At 52.6% G+C, this 22491-nt stretch overlaps 1 protein-coding gene across 12 annotated transcripts in view; it reads left to right on the forward strand.

The window, feature by feature from the left end:
• Window positions 1–22491, forward strand: part of MAPT (microtubule associated protein tau) — a 96008-nt gene that overhangs the window by 46876 nt on the left and 26641 nt on the right. For 4 of the 12 annotated variants that reach the window (XM_030296035.1, XM_030296036.1, XM_030296037.1 and 1 more), the window contains exons 2-5: window positions 3396–3554; window positions 7923–8009; window positions 10526–10612; window positions 14396–14461. In XM_030296035.1, coding sequence (XP_030151895.1) covers window positions 3413–3554; window positions 7923–8009; window positions 10526–10612; window positions 14396–14461 — 382 coding nt within the window. In that variant the 5' untranslated portion in view covers window positions 3396–3412. Of the gene's footprint in view, window positions 1–3395; window positions 3555–7922; window positions 8010–10525; window positions 10613–14395; window positions 14462–18851; window positions 19956–22491 lie in introns of all 12 variants that reach the window. The other 8 variants (XM_030296038.1, XM_030296039.1, XM_030296042.1 and 5 more) reach the window with 4 other exon arrangements.

A 22491-nucleotide genomic window follows, 5' to 3' on the forward strand; every position in this document is an offset into this window, starting at 1 on the left:
CTTTCTCCTCAATCAAAAGAAAAAAAGAAAAAAAAGACTGAGTAACCACAGCCCTGATTGGATTCAGGGATTCTGGGATTCTCTTTCTCCTTCTCTTGCTGCGCCTCCCTCTCTCTCTCAAAATAAATCAACTTAAAAAAAAAAAAAAAGTGGCCCTTTTTAGTTTCCAGGTTTAACTCAACTTTTGTGCCTTTCCTACAATTTCTTCCCCACCTCCCACCCCACTGCCCTTAAGTCACTGCCGGGGAAAACAGGAGGTAGGAAATGAGGGCGGGGGTGGTGGGGTGGTGGGAATTGGTTGATTTAGAAGAATAAGAAAGCAGAGTGCAGCCTTAAGAAAACAGCTCCCAGTGTGTTTATTTTCCTGTCTGTGTGTCCCTCTTAGATTACAGGGATCCGTGGGGTGGTGACCATGTCTCGTCTGGCTGTGTACCCACCTCGGGGGTTGTGCTTATTTTTGTGTTTTCAGTCTGCTGTCCTTGGCTGCAGGTCTTAGGGCTGGGATGTGTGGCGGTACCATTTATTGGAAGAAGAGAACTTTAGTCAGCGAGCCCGTCTGTGCAGGGCATAAGTGGAAGGTGGGCTTTTGGGACTTCTCGACTTAGCCAGGAGCTGAATGTGGCGAGCTATAGTGCGTGTGGGTCCCTGGTGTCTCACGCCTCCCAGGCTCCTTTGAAAGAACCGCTTTCTCTAAAACGTGTGATTTTAAAATATCAGCAACAGGAGCACCTGGGTGGCTCAGTCGGTTGAGTGTCCGGCTTCCGCTCGATGATGGCTCACTATCTGACGGTTCGTGGGTTTGAGCCCCGCATGTGGCTCTCTGCTGTTAGCGCAAAGCCTGCTTCAGATCCTCTGTCTCCCTCTCTCTCTGCCCCTCCCCCACGCTCTCTCTCAAAAATAAATAAACAATAAACATTAAAATATGAGCAGCCACTGAATTGGGGGCAAACTGACCTCAAGAGTAGGGAAAAGAGTAGAATGCCCTCCCTCACCCTTGCATTCTTCTCCTGCAAACCCTGCTGAATCCTTCCAGCTTCTTTTCACAAGCTCATCGATGAGAGATTTTCTGCTAAGAGATCACATCTGTCTGATCGAGGCCCAGAAAATGCTTCTCCCGTTTATTCCCCTGGAGACGTCGAGGGGAACCCATCACTTCGGGGCCAGTTCCAGCATTGGAACGGTGGCCTGGTCACCTCCACTGAGGAAACCCAGAGCCCTTCATGAGTCGTCAGCACGATGAGGGCAAGGGTCCTGTTCACAAAGGCAGCACAAAGGACAGCAAGACGTCGAGAGTGAGCTCAGCACCAGAAAAATGCAAATGACACCCCCCTACCTCCACCCAGAGAGATTTGGGAACCGGAATAATTGGGAAGACACACACTATGCTTTTGGGTAGGAACGCTAAATATTCTGAAGAGAGCAATTGTTATCATTTTGGCACAAAATATAAGCCCAAAATCCCAATGGAATTTTGAGAATTTGAGAAAAAATGTTCTAAAGGACACCTGGAAGAGAAAACATGCAAGAAGGTCAAACAGGGGCACTTGGGAGGCTCAGTTGGTTGTATCCGACTTCGGCTCAGGTCACGATCTCACGGCTTGTGAGTTTGAGCCTCACGTCAGGCTCTGTGCTGACAGCTCGGAGCCTGGAGCCTGCTTCGGATTCTGTGTCTCCCCCTCTCTCTGCCCCTCCCCTGCTCACGCTCTGTGTCTCTCAATAATAAATAAATGTTAAAAAAAAGAAAAAAAAGAGGAAACCAATACATCAGAGTTTTACTTGTATACCTCCATCCACCATGTTTCAGGAGGGGAAGCTTGGTCATTGAAAGGAACTGATCAAACCTAAAGAGCAAAACCATGAAGCTCAACTTCTCAGCCTTCCCTAAATCTTTAGCTGCAGGTTGACCAAGGTGCCCTGAGCTGGCTGGCCTGGCTCACCTGGGCCAGTGTCTCTAGCCAGTCTGGGAGGCCTTGAGCTTCTGGGGCGATCCCACCGCTCCAGGGTGAGGCATCTGGTGACTCAGCCAGACGGAGTGACTCATGGACCAGTCTTGGGGATGAGCCATTGGGCGGTGACCGGGGACGCTCCGAGAGGCTCCACCAGGGAGGAAGATGCTATTTCCTAGAGCTGAGTGGGGAGCAGTGGTTTCCTCAGATAATGGAACTAGTCCCTCTTAGAAGAGGGGTTCTGATGTTTGGGGGCTTTCTAAGGGAAACAGACCATTAGGGTAGAGGTCCTGCTAAGCTCATTCTTTTTAAAAAAAAAAAAAAGAATTCATTTTGGGGGCACCTGGGTGGCCCAGTGGTTAAGAGTCTGACTTTGGCTCAGGTCATGATCTCATGGTTGGTGAGTTTGGGCTGTGCACTCTCTCTCTCTCTCTCTCAAAATAAATAACATTAAAAAAAAATAATAGCATAAGTAATTTAAAAGAACAATATCGGGGCACCTGGCTGGCTCAGTCACTAGAGCATGTGACTCTTGATCTCGGAGTCATGAATTCAAGCCCCATGTTAAGCGTAGAGATCACCTAAAAATAAAATGTTTAAAAGGAAGATAACAAAAAGAGGAGACTCAAATTACAGAGATAAAGATGAAAAAAAAATGGAATAAGCCAAAGTAGGATGGATGAACCAGAATAAAACGGCATACTCAAAAATCTAGAATTCACAGTTATGAATTACTTTTAAAATAAAGCACTAAATATTCTCAATAAAGATGAGAACAGAGTATGAGCAAATGACTTTCTAGTGCGTTCTGTGGACGTGAAGTACTGTCTCCTGCTGGGGCTCTAGGGGGCGATGTGTGCATGTGTGTGCATGGTGCTGTTAGGGACTTCTGAGCCCGACCCCCAAGAACGCACACCCGAGAGGTCTGGTGGGGGACCCTGAGGTGAGTGGAGGCCCAGCCCTGACCTCCGGGGGGGGGGGGCTGGACAAGGGTCAAGAGTCGGTTTGCCTCTCGCTGTTGCCTCGTGATGGAATGATCCCATTGCGTCTCTGTGCGTCATTTTCCTCACTTGCTGATGGCGCCCCTCTCCTGATGGGCCTTACATTTTAATGGGAAGAAAAATAAATAAGTAAGCAAGCTACTAGTGGGCAGCATTTGTATTTTAATGAAGTGGAAAGAGTGCTGGGCATCACGAGCCAGGCCCGGGAACCTGCCCACCTGGTGGTTCTGAGTATGAACTGATGTGATGCAGGTGAATTAAAAGTGCACATACGCGTAACGGGCAAGGCGGATGAGGTTGGGCATCCCTCGGGGAGGGGATGGGGGGGCGGAGATCTGTCTGTCCCCGGGAGGTGGGCCCTCTCTCCCCGCCCCCACCCCCATCCCCCTTGCGTTTTGACCCCTCAGCTCAGCTTGCCCGCCCTCATCCTCCCATCTCCCTTCCCCAGGTGGGCCTTGACTCAGGATGGCTGAACCCCGCCAGGACTTCACCGTGATGGATGATCATGCTGGGACGTACGGGACGGGGGAGAGGAAAGACCTCCCCTCTCAGGGGAGCTACACCCTAATGCAAGACCACGAGGGTGACGTGGACCAGGGCTTGAAAGGTGAGTGCGCAGCCACGCATGCGCAACAGGTGCCTGGGGGGGGGCGGGGCGGGGCGGGGTTGGCGTGGGTGGGTGGCCGCCAACCTGCTTGCTCAGGAAGGGGCTGGCCCGAAACAACAAGCTCTTGAAAGGAATTTTAAATACTTGATTGTGTTGCGTTGTCAGTAGAGCGAAGCCTCATAATTTGAAAGGGCCAAGATAACTCAAAATGTGAGGCCGTTTGAAAATGTACCCTTCCAAAGAAGAGTCTGACTCGTGTGTGGACAGTGGCATGACAAAGATTGCAAGGGGCCTGTCAGTCTGATTAATACCCGGTGCTCTCTTGAGTCTTTAGCCCAATCTATTCACCTTTAGATCAGCAGCATTCATGAACATGAAAAATACTGGGCTTTGTATCTTATTTTTATCTCCTCCTTAAGAGCCTGTCTGGGCCCTCTTTCAGCAAGGTCAGCGCTGAGATTCCTGCTGTACCTATACTAACAAACTGGATCCTCTAAACCTCTAAATATTCTTTTTTTTATTTTTAAGTTTAGTTATTTATTTTCAGAGAGAGAGAGAGCGCAAGAGTGCACAAGTGGGGGAGGGGCATAAAGAGAGAGGGAGAGGGAGAGAATGCCACACAGGCTCCTTGCTGTCAGCGCAGAGCCCGACACAGGGCTTGAACTGATGAACTGTGAGATCGTGACCTGGGCCGGGCCCTTAAACCGACTGAGCCACCTGGGCGCCCCTAAACCCCTAGATATTCTATAATACAGTCTTTGGGCCAAGTTTTCTCGACCTCCTCCTCTCCCCCACCAAACACCTGTGTTTCATGTCCACGGAGTTTGGGGAGTCCCATGGAGGGCACCAAGCCCTCTCTCCTGCTTCTCATGCTGTCCTCTCTGTCATTGCCAAGTGATACCCAGTGTAAGAAGACCTCCATTCCTGCCCTCCAGACCCATTACTGAGGAGACAAAATAGCAAACAGCCTGCTATTCTCTTTCAGTGCTAAAAATAATAAAAATACTTTGCACCCTGAGGTGTGGAGCAGTGGCTGGAGGCGGTGGGGCTCCAAAGTGGGAAGGGTGCTCTTCTGGGTGCATCTGTCTGGGAAGGTTCCCTGCAGGAGGTAGGGTCACCAGGAGGACCCCTGGGTTGGGGGAGCACGAGGAATGATAGTCCCTGCTCGCAGGACTCATTGTGGGGCCTGGTTTCAAAGGCGACTTCTGTCTCTCTGTTGAAGCAGAGAGCGTAGGAGTCAGAGGAACCTGGGCATCAGACAGGTGGGCTCCTGGCTGGTAAAGGAAGAGTGGATATACTGTCCCAGGGAGCTCAGAGGCTGCCCTCTGGCCTTCTTGGGGCCTCCCAGCCCCAGGTGCTGGGGGAGGGGAGTGGGGGGAAATACCCACACCAGCCAAGTGTCCCAGGGGGCCAGATCTGCCCTCTGGGTGTCAGGCTCCAAATGGTGGTGAGAAATGTACGTCCTTACCTCTCCCAGGCCATAGCCTGGCTCCAGCCAGAGCTGCTAAGGTGCAGCTCCCATGGAGGGCAGTGAGGAAATCTGCTTTCTCCTTTGAGTCCTGCTGGGTGCCCTTCCTCCCTTTGTCCCCCACTCCGTTCCCCCCACCCCCGCACCCCGTCTCCTCCTCTCCCACGGTCTCCTTTTCCTCCTTCCCTCTTTCCCTTCTTGCCTTGATTTTCTTTCCCCTGCTGTCCCCCTCCACCCCCGTGGCTCTACAGCCCCTTCCCATTTTCTCTCCCCACCCCGACCCCAGCCATGTGGAATGAAGGGTACTGGCCCCCAGGACCTCGATCCCAAAGGTTAGTGGCACGCCGCTTTTTCCCTGCAGCCCTACCTGGCTGAGGCAGCTTGGGGTGGGAGCCAGAATTTGCCTTGTTCCCTGATCCCCTGATCCCCTGACCCCTTGACCCCCTCATTGGGGCCCTGAGAGCTCCTTCTTCTGAGGACCTGAGCCCACACGTCCACGTGCAAGTCTGTGTTCTGCGTCATGATGACCATTGCCGCTTCCACAGTCAAGTGTCCCAATTTGGGTGATAAAGTTTATGGCCACCCTGTTTATAAGGGAACTTCCTTAAAATGGTAATTGGGGCATTTTTCTAGAACTCTAGGATTGCAAAGGCCTTCACCACCAGCGTCTCAGGCGATGCTCACAACAACTGCTGAGGGCAGATGTCACTTTCCCCGGTTGACAGATGACAAGCGGAGTTTCCTCTCTGAGGTCAAGGGCTGATATGCGGTGCTGCCCCATCAGAGGGACGTCTTCAGCTCCTTGTCATCTGTTTTGCCCCTTGTCACTCAGCCGTTATTAAACCCTTGGAACTTCCGTTATTAAACCCTCATGGGTGGAATCCAACTTAGAATTCTGCCTGGTGTGAATTATGCCAGTGACATTCTGTTTAGGGTAGGCTGGTATTAAAAATTAAATTTAAAATACATACAGCGTTGCAACAAATATACCTAATAGTATAGGATGTTAATAACTGGGGAAACTTGGTGTGGGGTATATTCTCTGTAGTAGCTTTGTCATGTTTTTTCCTATAAATCTAAAACTGTTCTTAAGTAAAAAGTTCGTTAAAAAAAAAAAGGAAAAAAAAGTGTTTTTTACCATTCATATTTTTGGGGGGAGAAATGAAATTCAATTTGTAAAGTTAGAACGAGTTTACAAGTTATTTTGTGTCTCAGAGTTGTCTAAGGTATGTTTGCTAAAACTGCTCAATTCTTTAACATAAAACACAATCAGAAGTTCTGTGCTAAAACAAATATATGATATATGATATATATGTGTGTGTGTGTGTGTGTGTGTGTGTGCGCAGATTTTAAGTTGCTAGCCTTTTTCACTGCTGTGAAAGGGAAACATTTGTAGATAGTTTGCTTAACTAAAGAGTATACTTCCCAAGAAAGCAAGTGATACTTAAGAGATTTCCATCACTCCCATCAAATTTGTTCTTGCTTCTAAGGATTTAGGAGTGATTTCTATATGGGGCGTGAGCGGTATAACTTGGCAGAAGCTGTGTCACTTTACTAGCAACATTTTAGATAAGTGACAGACTATTTTGAATCATGACAAGAAACCACGTATAAAATACTAGAACAAAGAGTATCTGTGTGGAGGCTCAAAGTTGGACAAGGACTGGATACAGCCAAGAGCTTCCAGGTGGGTGAGGTGACAGGTGGTTAACTGATAGAGGAGTGCACCCTAAGGAATTAAAAGGTGTTTAAGGGTTAACTTGTTAGATCTTCCAGCTAAGACGTTCGGAAAAGGCTTCTTCCTCCTCCTTTCTGTCCCTCCAAGAAATTTAATAAGGCTAATTCTAATGATAAGGATGGCAGGCTCCAGGACAGAGTGGGGGAGGGGCTGCTTGGGGGACAAGCATGCTTGGGGCGCTCTCCATATGCTCTTGTGCTCTGACAGTCAAGCCTGGTTAGTAATAACAAGACCCAGCACACAGTCTGCAGATGCTTTCTCGCCATTTGTCCAAAGCCTTCTCGAGGCAGTTTGCAGGTTTGTGTAAGCCCCAGGACCAGGGAGCTGTGGGTGTGCTGGAAATCTGTTTAGAATTGGTCCTTCTTTGGCCGGATGGTCGCCCCCAGGGCTGGGTATCCACTGGCGGCATTTTAGCAGGGGGTGTCGGATCTCTCAGTGCAGTGGAACGCCGCTTGCCCTTTTTCGTCTTGGGGTTCTGCTTTGTACACAGGCCAGCCCCGCAGACCCTGCCCTCACCCCCAGGTGGAGTGGCTTTCCCGGGCTCCACCAGAGCCTCCTTGGCTTCGGATTCTGAAAGGGCAGTTGTCTCCGTAGGTAACTGTGGCTGACGTTTCAGGTGCGACTCCAGTCCTGCTGGTCAGTACTTGGAGATCTTTCTAGGAAACGAGCTGGGTGAAGTCCAGACACACGATCCGACGTCCAGTTAGAAGGCACTGTGTCTGCCCTTTTCAGAGGAAGGAGTTGGATCGGACTGGGTTTCCAGGCGTTCTACTTGTCGCCGATGAAGGGTTGCGCTCTCCCATGAGCCTCTCGGTCAGGAAAGACGCAGCAGCGGGCTTCGTAGTGTCGACTGCCCTTTTGTCGGCATGAGGCCGAGTCTCTGCTGAAACCGCGGGCTGATTAAAAGGCAGTTTCTCCTCTTGTCTGGGAACGAGCACCTGCATCTTGGCCTGATGACCCTGCTGTGGGGACACCGTCGTGTCGGGATGGGGGTGGGATTGGTCCCCCTTGTGACTTTATCACGTGGCCATGCCCCATCCATCTGGGTCCCGCGCTGGGTGGTTTTCGGCACCGAAAGACACTGCTCCCCATTTCCTCCTGCAGTCGGAAGGAGGGGTGGGGAGCGGCAGCCGTTCTGAGGGGCTCATTGTGTATGTTCCAGAGTCTCCCCTGCAGACCCCCGCTGATGATGGATCTGAGGAACCGGGCTCTGAAACCTCGGATGCTAAGAGCACGCCGACGGCAGAAGGTGGGCCCTCCTCTCCTTGCCTCACTAAGACAGCTCCTCCGTGCCTCCAGCCTGCGCTTAGCCGTGCTTTGAGCCCCGCGTGCCACCCTTCCCGGCTGCGTCCGCTGCTGCCTCTCCCGCTGGCTGACGGCCATGCTTGTTCGGTGCTTTGCAGGATGGGCTCAGGCCCGGGAATGTCACGGGAGCCAAGCCCTGCTTTGGTGCCTCGCTCTCCGGTGCCGTGTTTGGGCCCCTTCATCGTGTGTGTGCTTTGAGGCAGCCGCGTTTGGAGAGGCTGGGTCTGTGGCCGAGCGGGGCCCGAGCAGAGCTCCACAAAGCCCCTGCTCCGTGGCAGCTGTCCCCCCACCCCACACTCCTTCAGAAGCCCCCGCCCCCCTTGCTCTTCTCTCACGAGCCACCAGGTCCCAGTGCAGCCATTTGGGTGAGAAAGGGGGCGGGTCGGTGCACATCTCCAAGCTCATACTTTGGGACTGATCTGGTCTAGTATCCTTCATTTCTTGGGCTCTCGGCATGGTCCAGGGCTCTGGACCTTGGCCGAGGTGTGCATTCCAGCACGCCTTCTGACCTGTCCTCTCTAGACGTTTGGTGTCTAGGTTATTATAAAGCTCCTCATGTATTTCCTGAAGAGCTCCTTGGTCCTGATTTTGACCACCTTTTCTTGCTTCCCTTCTGAGTCAGTCAACACTGCATTTGGTTTTTGGTAATGGAAAACCAAACTAGCTGGGGCCTAGATATGAAGAGGTTTGTTGGTCTCAATAACATGTCTGGATGGCAGCAGGTCTCCAGCGTGATCAGTGCTCTTCTGTCTTTATCTTCTGCCATCTGTAATGGTTGGATTATTGCCTCGTGGTTACAAGATGGCTGCTGCACTTCCAAGCATCACATCTGCCTTCCAAGCAAGAGGAAAGTAACAAAGCCTGGCTAAAAGGGCCCTGAAATCAAATGTGTTTCCTTTTTATTAGGAAAGCAGTTTTCCTGCAAGCCCCGCCTAGCCGACTTCCGCTTATGTCTCATTGGCCAGAGCTGAGTCTCATGGCCACGCCTGGCTGTAAGGGGGAGGACAGAACATGGAGCGTTTTGCTTTCCAGACTCATAAGTAGGAGAAATCAAGGGATAAGGGCATTGGGAATGGCTCTTAAGTAACCAGTCTGAGGTATCTGCCCTTCCATTCCCCCCCCCGCCCCCATTCATCCCCAGGGAGGTTCATGGTTCTCTTCTCAGTACTCTCCTCCTCCTGGCTCTGCCCATGACTTTGGAGGCTGTCACAAGACGAGAACGTGTCCCGGCATCTCCCCAAGTGTCCACCTTTGAATGAATTGAGAAAGTGCCTGCCAATTGCTTGGTGTAAGGGACCATCTGTGGGGGAGAAAGTAGGTGTGGCCCTCCCCCCCCCCGGTGCCCCCCCCTCCCCCCAGGTTCTCAGCCTAGTGAAGAGAATACCCAGGCCAAGGGCTCTTTGTGCTCCTTCTTAGAGCTGCTGATGCCAGACATTTCCCGCTGATCTGGTTAGGACAGTTTTGCAAGTTGCTACCTCCCTGAGGTCGTCAAACACTAATGCCAGACTTCATAGCAGCCTCCCAAATCATGGTTGTCAGTGGCCCCATCAACATTATTCTGGAAGGATCTTCCAACCAAGTCTTGCTGCACTCTGGATCCTGTACATGTGTGGGCCCCGAGAGTTTCCACTCCCTCCCCACGAGGAAGGGGACTCTGCTGGGGCTGGGCTTGGCCAGGCGGCTCCGCCTGCTCCCGAGACGACCGTGATTAAAATGGATTCCATTTGACTAAATTGACTCGGACTCTTGGAAAGCTTTCAAAGCTGACAACTCCCTGTGTCTGCCTGGAACAGCCTGGGAGTATGCCAGGGCACTGCTTGGGGAGGACTGCTGAATTGGAAGGTGCTCGCCTTGATGAGAGGCTGACAGCAGCTCCTGGTGGTGGGTTTTTAACTGTGGCCTCTGCTCTGCAGGTGGACCATCTGTTAAGCTTGTTGTTAAGCACCCAGCTCCGGATGGGACCAGCCTGTTCATTGCCACCTGGGGGAGTCTGTGCTTTTAACCGTGAGTCACGGACTCACAGGACAGGAGGCTTAGAGCTGGACGAGAACTTGAAGGTCACCTGGCCGTGATAGTCCCATTTTGCAGATGAGGAAACTGAGGCCCAAAGGGCAAAGGTCTTGCTCAAAGCCTCACGGCCATCTGATTTTAGACATTTCCTCTTTAAAACACCTGGGCCCGTCCCCAGCAGTCTCTTCTGCTGCAGCGTCCACACGGGGGCTGTCCCCGGCAGATGGCCTGGGCATCTCATGAGGCGGTGCCACCAAGCAAGATATTCATGTGCCTCCTGGGGAAACATCAGGCAGGGGCGCGGCTCTGGGTGTTGCTTTGTGGTGTTGCTTTTTGCATGCCGCCGAGTCCCCTCCTGCCTCCCCGCCCCTGCCTGCTCCCACTCGAGAAGTAAGGTGAGGGGCTTGGCCTGGCTTTCCTAGCCTCCTTAAGGCGACTCTCGGTTTCCAGACGCGACAGCGCCCTTAGTGGATGAGGGAGCTCCCGGCGAGCAGGCGGCCGCTCAGCCCCACACGGAGATCCCAGAAGGAACCACAGGTGAGGGTGACTCTCGTGGCTGGGTGGAGGCGGCCCTGGCCGGGTGCCCGGCCGCCCTGCAAGGAGGAGTGGGTGCGAATAGGGGTTATGCTGTCTCCCAGCGAGGCAGAAACGTGGGAGGACTCCCGGTTTCTGGGAATCTTGGGTCATTCCAATCTTGGTGCCTTGATGGCCGATGGCTTCCGTGGCTGCCCGCCAGCCTCCCAGAGGAGGGAGGATCTTCTGGATTCCGTCCAGCTTCTCCCTCCACCTCAGCCGGCACATCAGCTCCAAGCTCTCTGCAGGGTCCTCCGAGGCAGGCTGGTGGCAGATCACCCCTGGGCTCAGTCCACCTTCCTGCTGGGGCTCTGCCCAGTGACAGGGTCACCTCCTAACAGACAGTTTACCGCCTGGGGCACCCAAGCGTGTGGCAAGGTCTCATGACTGACCCACGCCTTTGGAGGATCTTAATGGGATAGCCCCTAGGGAGCTCAGCAGTGTGACCTAGCATCCATTTCTAGAACTAGCTTTTTCAACGTATCTGCATCGAAGAGGCGTGACGAGACTGTCCTGTGAGCACAGATGATGGGGGTCGCGCAGACAGGGCACCTACCAGAAATGGTGGTGGCCTCCAGCCCCCTGGGACCCTTAGGAAACGGCTTGCTCAGCCCAGAGCTCTGGCCGCCGTCCCCTTCTGGTAATGTTCTTTGTGCTTATGTAAATGCTCAGCTGTTGGCTTCTGGATTGGGAGGGCACTGAAGAAGATGTGCAGAAGAGTTCCAGACAGGATGTCACCAGCACTGGAGAATGGGGAAAACGTCCCCAGACAGGAGTCTTGTTTCCTTCCTGAAGACGGTGCTCACAGCAGCTTTTTGGGAAACTGCAGCTTTTTCTCGGGGCTCCATTTGTTGAGAACCCCCATGCAGAGGTCCAGCGGCAACCGCCCCCTCCCTCCACTCGTCAGAACTGTTTCTGCTTTGTGGGTTGGTCTTTTGAGATGGATGGAGGCGTATTCTTGAAGCTGGATGGCCCTCGTCCTTGACAGTGAAGGTCGTTTGAAGGCTGAACAACGATGAGCTCTTGGATAACCTGATTTTTGTACCCCACCCCCACCCCTGTGCCTGTATAGTTTACTCAGTGGGAGAGCCCTTCCCCTCCAGGGTGAAAACTGTAGCCCGCTTCTGACTTTTTCATCACTGCTAGGCGATCAAAAGTACTTTAGTCTCGTCGCAAAACACCGTTGGCGAGTGCTGGTTAGAATGTCTGGTCCCATCCAGTAGCCCAAGCTCATTCAGGGTTGCAGCCCCCCACTTTGGGGCTGGGGAGGTGGAGGGGACGGGAGGCAGGAAAGTTCGTCCTGGGTCAGCACTACTGTGCGCGGCTTCACGCTCTCTGGAGCGTTTAACGTCGACTCTTTCTTTTGTGGGCACCTGTTTGGAATCCTTCCAGACTCCTCCATCCCAGTCATCCCCCAAAGGTCCCTCCCTCTGCCCTTGATTCCAGCAGGCACTTTGCTCTCTGCAGCCCCTTGGAATCCGAAGATCCCCTCCAGCCTTCTGCTGAAGTTGGCTTGCTTCTATTGGCAGCCCACCGGCCATGGTCCAAGGCACCTCCACGCTGCTGCCTCCCTGTGTCCATATTGGGAAACACAAGGGCATGCTTTGCCCAAGCAAACTTGGGGTGTGCAGACTGACCACAGGGCTGCAGCCACACCCTTTGCTCCGCCCCCAAAGCGGGGCCTGCCCATCTCTCCTCTGGTTTTCCCAGGTGGGATTCTGACAGCGGTCCGCCGTGTCGCTAACCACAGGGGATACGCACCAAGTGTCTCCGAGTGGTGCCTTGAAACCCTCCCTTTGGGGCTGAAGTGGGTGGTGGCCATGCAGCCCGTCCTCCACGCTCCCAAGCCACCCTCTCCACCCTTTACATCCTCAACGAGATAGGGAGGATTTAGATTCGGTGGGGGAGGTTTTCAGCTGTTGACCTGGATGATGTGTAACCTAGTTTCGTCCTTGGTTAGGTGTCTTACATTCTTGAAACTTCTCCTTTGAGGCCTACTGGGGATGCAGTGTGGCCGCCCCACAGCAGGAATCCCTGCCTTGCTGGGATGGGAGCCCCTGCCTCTTGGGGCTTCAGGGATGCGGAAAGCCCGTGTAGCGATGTGATGGCCCAGCCACGGCCACACACCCTACCTCCTCCCTTTGGCCTCTCTGAGCACCTCCCTTGCTGGGAACTGGGGAGTGAGGGGGCGTCAGGGTTATCAGCAGCCTCCAGTGTCTGACACGCACTGGGGCCAGGATATTGCAATTCTGCACCCGTGTGTGAGTGCAGTGACCTCCCAGTGCCACAGCAGTGATGTCATTCCCATGTGTCCCCCACCCCCTTCCCCGTGTTCTCCGTCTCCAGGACTCTATGCCACTTAGCTGGACCTGCTGTCACTCTGAACCTTTCTACCGCAGCCTCGTCAGAAACTCAGACAAAATCTGTGCTTGAAGCTATCACTGTTTGACCTCGTGGGTGGCACAGTGTCAGCTTGCGGGGGCCCCAGAGCAAGGTCGTGTTTATGATCTGGTGGTTGGGGAGCCCACTGCCAGTCCCCTCACGGCCCTCACTGCCGCTGTTCTGGGACAGCCAGCGGGCCAGTGTTTATAAGGCCATCATGCAGCTGTCCAGCGACCCAGAGAATCTTTCTTTTCCCTCCTCCATGCCCTCCACGGCAGGCCTGAGCTGGTGACTTGGCATTTCTGTTTTAGGCGTGAAATCGTAACCATCTCAGGTCTGGGAGAAAAGACTCGTGGCCCAGCCAGCAACTTGTAGGCATTCCTTAGGGGTGGCGGTTTCCCTGTCTCCATCCATCAGGGCATGCATGTTGGTTCTTCTGGCATCATGAGGCAAGTGCACGTCAATGTGTGCACCAACTTGCTTTATAAACTCTCTTCTACGCAATTGTATCTGTTGTCCTGGAGCAATGTCCTGATTTTTCACGGCGCAGAAATTGGCATTGCGGTAAAGCTTACTGATTTTGTCACTGTTGATGATGTGATCTTCTTCATTTGGGGTGAGCCCAAGACACCCTAGATGCTGCTCACTCCCGGCCTCCTCCTAACCAGGTGGCAATTACTCCTGGCAGGTGGTTACAGGGGTTTGCCCAGTAGTTTGGAGAAAAGAACCCGCACAGCTGTGGGGCACTTCCCATACGCCCAGCATCTCACTAAACACAGTCATTCAAATTCTCGTTTTCACCCTCACCGTCGTCCTCCGAGACAAGCCGTTTTCATCACCTTGGGGGTCTAGGTGAGGAAACAGAGGCTCCGAGAGGTTAAGTAAATGGCGGTGGCTGGATGCGAACCCCAGCCTGACTCCACAGCCCACGCCTAGTGCTTTCCTGCACCCTGAGCGCCCCCAGAGCACTGGCTGGGGCTGGGAGTGCACCTGCCGCTCGGTGGTGGTTCCCGTGGTGATGGTTGAGCAGTAAACTGCTTCTCTGACCTCACCCACCCTGCGTGTCTTTGTTGAGTGGGGCACTCGGGACCCTGGGCCCACTGTGGAGAAGGTCTTTCCTACAGGATCATGGTCACCTGCAAAGTGTGTGGGTACGGTGGGGTTCATTTAGTAACCTGCTTTTGTAGACATCCCCAGCAATAATATTTGCAAAAAGCCAGAGGTTCAGCCCCTTGGTACTTACTCATAAGATGTGCCTTTCCTGAATGTTTTCAGAAAAATACTGGAAGATGCAAAGAACTTGGTTTCTGGCAAACAATAACTGTTTTTGCTTATATCTTCTTCATTTGTTGACACATAAACCAGCTGAAGAAGCAGGCATTGGAGACACCCCCAACCTGGAAGACCAAGCCGCCGGACATGTGACTCAAGGTCAGTGGGCTAGAATCGCCTACCACAACCTGGGGGTCAGGAGAAGGGAGATGGCAGCATTCAGATGGGCTCTACCCTGCAAAGAAAACTCGCACCTGGGCCCTAATTCATGGGTCCAGGAGGTTCTTATCAAAGATGGGCTAATCAGACATAGAACTCTAGACACACACACACACACACACACACTTTTTTTTTTTTTTTCCTAACACTGTTTCTGAGTTATTCCTAAGGTATTTAGTGTCCTGAGAGAGGCTGGCCCTGTCCAGCCTGGGGAGTCAAGAAAGAGTGTCCAACAGAAACTCACATGTGAATGATAGGTGATTTTCTCCTCAGGCTGCCCTCTGGCCCTGTCCCAGGAGCAAGGCCTCAACCATATCTCCACCAAGCAATTTCTTTTTAACTTTCTTCTGTGCAACATTCAGACCTTATTATGATTTTCTTCTCAGGAACCAAAACTGTGTTCAAGGAAACCAACTTTCTGTAATCATTTAGCCCAAATGTTTTAAGAACTTAATTTTATATTAAAGATTCCTTATCAGGGTGCCTGGGTGGCTCAGTGGGTTAAGCATCCGACTTCAGCTCAGGTTATGATCTCTCGGTCTGTGAGTTCGAGCCCACATCGGGATCTGTGCTGACAGCTCAGAGCCTGGAGCTTACTTCAGATTCTGTGTCTCCCTCTCTCTCTGCCCCCACTCACTCTCTCTCTCTCGAAAATAAATAAACATTAAAAAAAACTTAAAAAGAAAAAATTCCTTATCTCAGGAAATAGAGACCTCTGATATAATATGGCACTAAGTTCATTTTCTATCACCTGCTGCATCGATGAACTGGAGAGTCTACTGTATCATGTGGAACTTTCTAGACTGCCAGAGAGCTAGAAAGACACTTTTTTTCTCTCCAGAAAGTGATACGGGATTTGTCCAACATCTAGTGCTGGCATTGGGGCCATCTGGCTTTAGGAAGACTCTGGGCCCAAAGAAGTGTTTCATTGAGGGTTGTTGGTTTTTTTTTAATGTGTATTTATTTTTGAGAGAGTGACAGGGCATGAGCAGGGGAGGGGCAGAGAAAGACAGAATCTGAAGTAGGCTCCGGGCTCTGGCGGGCTCCAGGGTCGAGCTGTCAGCACAGAGCTCGAACCCACGAGCCATGATATCATGATCTGAGCCAAAGTCGGACACTTAACCCCCTGAGCCACCCAGACGCCCGTTCATTGCCCCATAGTGGGCTAACCTCATTTCGCATAGCATGGAGAGGTGTGTTTTCACTCTTAGACTCACAGAGAGCTTCAGAAAATATTAGAAGGGATAATCAGTGTAAGGAAGAACCCCGGTCTGTGTGTTAAATAACTAGAACCCTGCCACCTGTTTCTTTCAGGTCATGATTTTCAGGCTTAGGTGAAATGAGAGGCTTTTATAACCACTGGAAATGACCATTTATTTCCATACAAGTGGATTTGTGTTTTTTCTACAAATATTTATTACAGGCTAGGTCTTCATGTCCCTGCAACATATCCCATGCGATGAAAAGATCAGGCCAACATCTTTTGTGGAAACTTTGTTTTCATGCTCACTCAAATTTTTTAAAAAAATTTTTAAATGTTTATTTATTTTTGAGAGACAGACAGAGTGTGAGAAGGGGGGGAGGGGCAGAGAGAGGGAGACACAGAATCTGAAGCAGGCTCCAGGCTCTGAGCTGTCAGCATAGAGCTCGACACAGGGCTCAAACCCATGAACCGCGAGGTCATGACCTGAGCCAAAGTGAGATGTTTAACCAGCTGAGCCACTCAGGTGCCCCTGTGCTCACTCAATTGTTACATTTTTTTCCCAGCAGTGGCCTAGAATCATGTAGCTATAAAGATGAACACCAGGTAGCCATTTGCAGTGGGAAGTTGGCACCAGATCTGGAAAACGTGGAGGTTTCTACCTCTGATCCTAAGGAGGACTTGATTAGGACTGCTGGTCCAAATTGATGAGCCCTGTTCCCTCCAGCGAAATCGGACATGCTCGTGATCCACAAACACACTTTATTTGCTAAAGGCCTGTAGTCAATTTTCAGATTTAGAAAGAGCCATCTAACAAAAGCACAGTTATTACATCTTACCCTTGCAGTTTCTGCTGCAGAAAGAAGGACTCTGGTAGCCCATGTTCATGAATACCTGCCAGACAAGGACGTTTTAGGATGGCACTACAGGAAGCAGAGTGTCAGATAAGGGAAGGCCTTACCCACGTCCTGTCACACGGAGGGGTAGACCTTTCTCCTGTGTCATGAAGACCAGGCCTCCTGACAGGGATGTGGGGGGAAAGTTTATCCAGAGTCCTGAGGCCTGCACACTGTTTGCCCAATATTGTTTACCTTGGACCACCCCCCCCCCCCCCCCGCCGCAAGATGATTGCTATGTTTATTACTTACTGAGCACTTCATAGTATTCTAGGAACTGAATAGAATATTCTCCCAGCCTCACTCCTTCCTCCAGAAATATAGTTGCACGATGATCGGTTCAGTCAATACACACACACGGTACAATCAAATATTGATGTCTTTTCAAGACGTGTTCACTATTTATGTTTGGGGGCCTTTTTCTCTTTTTTTTAATGTTTATTCATTTATTTTGAGAGAGAGAGCACGTGAATGGAGGAAGGTCAGAGATAGAGGGGGAGAGAGAGAGAGACTCCCAAGCAGGCTCCAAGCACTGTCAGCATGGAGCCCGATTTGGGGCTCAATCCCATGAACCATGAGATCGTGACCTGAGCGGAAACCAAGAGTCAGACGCGCAACCGACTGAGCCACCCAGGCACCCCCCTCCTTGGTCTCTTTTTTAATGAAGGTCATTCCAGGTCTTACAGTCTGTTAGAGAACAGTAACGTCCTGACCGAGAGCAACTTCTAGAAAGCTCTCGGAGGAAAGCCTTTTCCAGAAGGCAAGGATGCATGGCTCGTCTGGGAGGTGTGAAGACTAGCATCTGCCTCAGCCTCTGGTCTGTTGAGCTGGTTGGTTGCTGAGAAGCCATGGTGCTGAGGCACCTGCTCAGGTTGTCTGGTCCCTGCGTCTCTGTCATTTGGGCTCTTCTTCCCAGGGGCTGACCAACGGTCCCAGTGAGGTGCTGCAGACCCTGCAGAAAGCAGAAATGAGCCTATTTTCCTGTTCACCAGGCAGCATTCCGTTGTTGGTCGTCGCTATGTGGCAGGCACCGTGGTTGATGGCAGGAACAGGAAATGAATGAGATCGTGATCACGAGGCCCTGGTGTCAGGGTGGGGGTGGAGGCGAGCCAACAGGCAGCTACAGACTCTGCCCGGGTGGGGAGAGAAGACGGGCATGTGTTAGCCGTGCGTCCACAACCGCACATGCATTCTCCACCACCCTCCCCTCAGCTCTTCCAGTCCCCCGAATCTTTGGGGTTCTAGGTTTCGTTTAGAGGAATTGTATGGGTTGTCCTGCTGGAACCATATGGGAGGATTAAAGGGTGGGAATTAAAAAAAAAAAAAGGATGTTTATTAGGAGTACCACAGAGCATGCCTCTCCTGTCCTTAGTACACGGTCAGGTTCTTTAAGGAGGGTTCGCGTGAACGCCACCGGGATGAGCCAGAAAGGGTGACGTGACCTCCACCAACCGCCAGCTGTGTGACCATGTGAATGCGGTGGTCTCACGGGCTGGCGATGTCTTTGCAACGCAGGACCCTTTACGGCCACAGTGGTCTGCTGCACCTTATGCAAAAGGCCCGTACTTGACCCATGAGCCAGATAAATCTGAATTGTGCTTCTGTGTATAGGAACCTTACGGTTCCTGATGATGATAAATTTTGGATTTTCCAAATTTATCAGAGCGTGGAGCTTGAGGCTGGGTTGGTTTAGGGGCACCCGCTGGTTTCATTTTGCAAAAAGGGGAAACACAGAGAGAGGGAGAAAAAAGAGATCCTTGGGGCACTCAAGCCAGGTCCTATCTAGAGGCCAGAATCTTCAGGAAGCTCAGTGTCCCTGGAGAGAAGGAGAAGCTTCTGTGGCCTAGTGGATTCAGCACAAGGCAGCCCTGGATGCTGACGTGCTCCAAGGCCACCCAGAGCCGGTGACAGAGGGATAATGCTGGTGCCAGCGGGGCCGTAGAGGTCACCAGGTCCAGCACCCCTATTGCAGATGAGAAAACTGAGGCGCAGAGAGGGGAGGTGCTCACCCAGTGTCACCCAATGAGTCAGTGTTAGGTAAGCCAATAGAGCTTTCATTCTGAGCAAAGGAAAACAACAAAGATGAGCCCAGAGCCCGCATTCCTCGTTCTTTGTTAGTTGGCCTCGTGATGCTGTTTAAACGTCCTTTTCTTATTTCAAGAGTGCGTTCCTTCTCTTAAACAATTAATGCATCCTTGCCAACCATTTGCCATTGCTGCCCCTTCAAACCCAGAGGAGTTGAGAGTTTCCAGCCAGCAGAGGGAGGTACCTGCGAGGCCCTTGGCCAATGTGTTTAGCTCTCAGGATCAGCCTGACCACGGCAGAGAAGTTTCCGGGGCGTCCGTGCTGCCTGTGGGGGAGAAACAGCCAGAGGCCCCTGTCCTAGTGGTCTCCCACCATTCCCAGCATCATCCCATCTGCCAACCGCCTTCGCCAACAGGTGGCCCTCAGGAGCCCCACCAGGAGTGGGGACCAAAACCAGGGGATGGGGTCGAGGGGGGTCTGGCCTTTCCGAAGCCCGCCTCCCCTGGATATCTCCACACGGAGCCTGGGAGTGTCAAGGTTGTGCAGGAGATCCTCCTTGGGGAGCCAGGGCACCAGAGAGGTGAGGCCGCCGACCTGGGCACCCCAGGTCTGCCCCGCCAGCACGCGCCCGGGGCCCCCATCCTGCCTCATGGCCCAAGGGAGGCCACACACCAGCCTTCAGGGACAGAACCAGAGGACACAGAGGGAAGTCGTCATGACGTGGAGCTACTGGAGTACCAGCTTGTGGGAGATCTGCTCCAGGAGGGGCCACCTCTGAAGGGGGACCATGGCAAAGAGAGGCGGGGGGGCAAGGATGTCGATGAAGACCGCGATGTGGACGAGTCCTGGCCCCAGGACTCCCCTCGCTCCCACGTCGCCCCAGGTCTGCAGAGCTCCCCAGTCCGAGGCGGGCCACCCCCCCAGACAGTTTCCAGAGGAGCCACTGGCTTGTCCGGCTTCGCAGCTGAGGGTGTCATCCGCCTCCCTGTCGATTTCCTCTCCAAAGTTTCCACAGAGATCGAGGCTTCAGAGCCCCCCGGGCCCGGTGCAGGGCCCACGGCGGAAGGGCAGGACACGCCCCCTGGGTTCACCTTCCACGTGGAAATCAAAGCCAACATGCAGAAGGAACAGGCACGTTCAGAGGTGGATTTGGAAGGGGCTGCACTTCCCAGCCCCCCTGGAGAGGAGCAAGAGCCCCAGGGCCCTTCTGAGGGAGAGGACACAAAAAAGTCGGACCTTCCAGAACCGTCCGAAAAGCAGCCTGCAGCTGTTCTGCCAGGGAAGCCCATCAGCCGGGTCCCTCAACTCAAAGGTCTGTGTCTTGGGCTCCTTCGCTCCTTCCTGGTGACCTCGTGTGCCACCCAGGCTGCGGGCACTGCCACCAAGCTTCCGGCCCTTCCTTGAGTCCTGCTGCTTCCGAGGTTCCCAGAGAGAACCACTCAACCGACCAGCCGGGCACTGCTGCGCACCCTCCCGTGGCCTCCTCCTGCCCCTCAGGCTCTGGTAGCACGTGCTGCTCTCACGCTTGCCCGCCATGTTGCATGTCACCAACACCCGCCCAGCGCTTTCCGCCCCGTTCGTTTCTCTGGCCACTTGAATTACAACGGTCCTCCAGCCCCCAGCTGGTCGGTGTGCTGCCCTCCCCAGGGCGGATAACAGCCGGTTCACTTGTGTGCCCTAAATTCATTGTCTAGAACCCTCCCAGCCCTCCCAAGGGGGCATAAGGAGCCCCGCTCTGCAAATGAGGAAAGTGAGGCTCAGAGAGGGAACGTAACTTGCTGAGGGCCACCAAGCAGTAAGTGACAGAGCCACATTCACAATCCGGGCGTGTCTGCTGTGCACGTCACACTCTTCCCTGGTCAGCACAGCACCTTCTGGAAGGTTCTCCGAGCCCAGAGACACAGAGGCCGTGAGCCTGGCCTGTGCTGCTCTTGTCAGCGGACAACACATCACATACAGCACACGACACACGTATGAGGATTTGGGGGCAGCCGAGAGCCTGTGCTGAGCCTTCGGTTTATCAGCCCCCACCCCTACCCACCCTGCCTTGTGGCAGGGGAGACAATGAGCAGAAACAAACATTCCTGTCCCGAATCTTCTCCTCCCCCGCCCTCAGCAGAGCCCGGGGAACCCTGTGCTGGGATTGCAGGGGCCTCAGCCCCAGCCCACTCTACCAGAGCAGCCCTTGGGGAGCCGGAGAGGTGGGAGGGGAGGTTCCCCCATGTTGGGGTCTCTGTGTCCTGTCAGGAAGACGAGGAGGCCAGAGGAGGCCTCCAGGCTACAAGTTGGGCTCATTCATACCTTTAGGACCTCTCGCGTGTTTGGAGGGCCCAGAAATGGGTGTTACTTGAGCCATCCATTGCAAACCTCTATTTGATTTTTATTAGATTTTACTTGTCAAGAGAACTTACAAATGTTGTAGATAAAGGAACCTGTATTAAAGTTGAAGACCAAAAAAGAAATCATATATCTTATTTTAAAATACCCTAAATTCCAAAATACTAGGGGACAAATACCTGTGATGCGGCAGATTATAAGAGCGTTTCCTAAAATGGTGTTTTAATGAACACTGGCTATCGATAGATGTATCCAGGGGAAAAAGAGTTCCATGGTCCAATTAGTCTGGGAAAAACAGGCTAAGCCAAGTGAAGTGAGGTTTGCTGCTGCAGGACTTGTCAGAACCTTTAATATTCAGTTGCACATTATGACCCTCTGAGAAAGATACAGAGTATGGATTTCCCAAATTTATGTGATCCCACCTGCTAACATCTCCTGGAAGAGGACCCGTTCAGTAGCACCCAATTTGGGAAGTGCATATCTAGCAGCTGCTTTTGTTGTGACATGGTGGCCGTGGTTGATTTGGGCAAAAGATGTGAATCCAGTCTACCTGGGTCTCTTATGAAAACGCATATTCCTAAGCCCCACCTTACGCTTACGAGTCTTGGGTGGGCCCAGGAATCTGTGTTTTTTCAACCTGTGCCAGTGGTGCTGCTGAGCAGTATGTTGTGCAAATCTCTGGGCTAGATCATCAGTTCGGGTCACTCTAGAAATCCAGGCTCCAGTAGCCAGTGTGAACCTCCAAGAGACCCCATTGGCCTTTTGGCAGGGGGAATATGATATTGAAACCAAAGATGAAAATCTATCCTCAATTGTCAACAAAGAACGTCAACCGAAGGAAAAGATGGGTTAGAGATGGTGCTGGTGGACCTGTGGTTTCACCAAGGGGTGCGGCTTTTACACACAGAAGCCGGCAGTGTTTTGTTTCCAAACTCCAGAGATGATCTGCTAAGCTGTTCGACAGTAACTAGTTTGTAGCTAATTTGGGAAAATGGCAAGGATGTCCATTGGACAATGGAAATTTTCCTCCCCTTGGGAGGGCCTGTAGGTGGCAGTAAGACCTTCCCGGGCTGGTGTGGAGTGGGCTTGTCAGGGGGCAGCTGGGGCTGGCGACTGTAGCCTCCCTAGTGAGGGACAGGTTCTGGGCAGACAACTCACTTACCCTGAACCTTAGGTGACAGCATGAGTGTCGGGGGGGGGGGGTCCTACAGAAGGTCGGAGCATAGCTGAGCTTCCCCATCTGTGGCCCTGGGGCCTCCAAATGCCCCTCCTTGGCATGGAGATGGTCCCCGCTGGAGGAGGTTGACCCTGGCTAAGACAGGAAAGGAGCCCGTGAGATGGGTCTGCGCTGTCTCCGATCCTGATTTGCCCCCGTGTCCGCGTGTGCCTGGAACAAGTTTTCACTGCGCCCCCTCTGCATGTCCCCACCCTCGGCCAGCCTGCTCCAAGCAATGACCCCAGTGTGCTGTGTTGATACTAACAACGAGAGACAGATTGAAGGGGAAAGAAAA

The sequence above is a fragment of the Lynx canadensis genome, chromosome E1 (assembly GCF_007474595.2).
Source record: "Lynx canadensis isolate LIC74 chromosome E1, mLynCan4.pri.v2, whole genome shotgun sequence".
Taxonomy (NCBI): Eukaryota; Metazoa; Chordata; class Mammalia; order Carnivora; family Felidae; genus Lynx; species Lynx canadensis.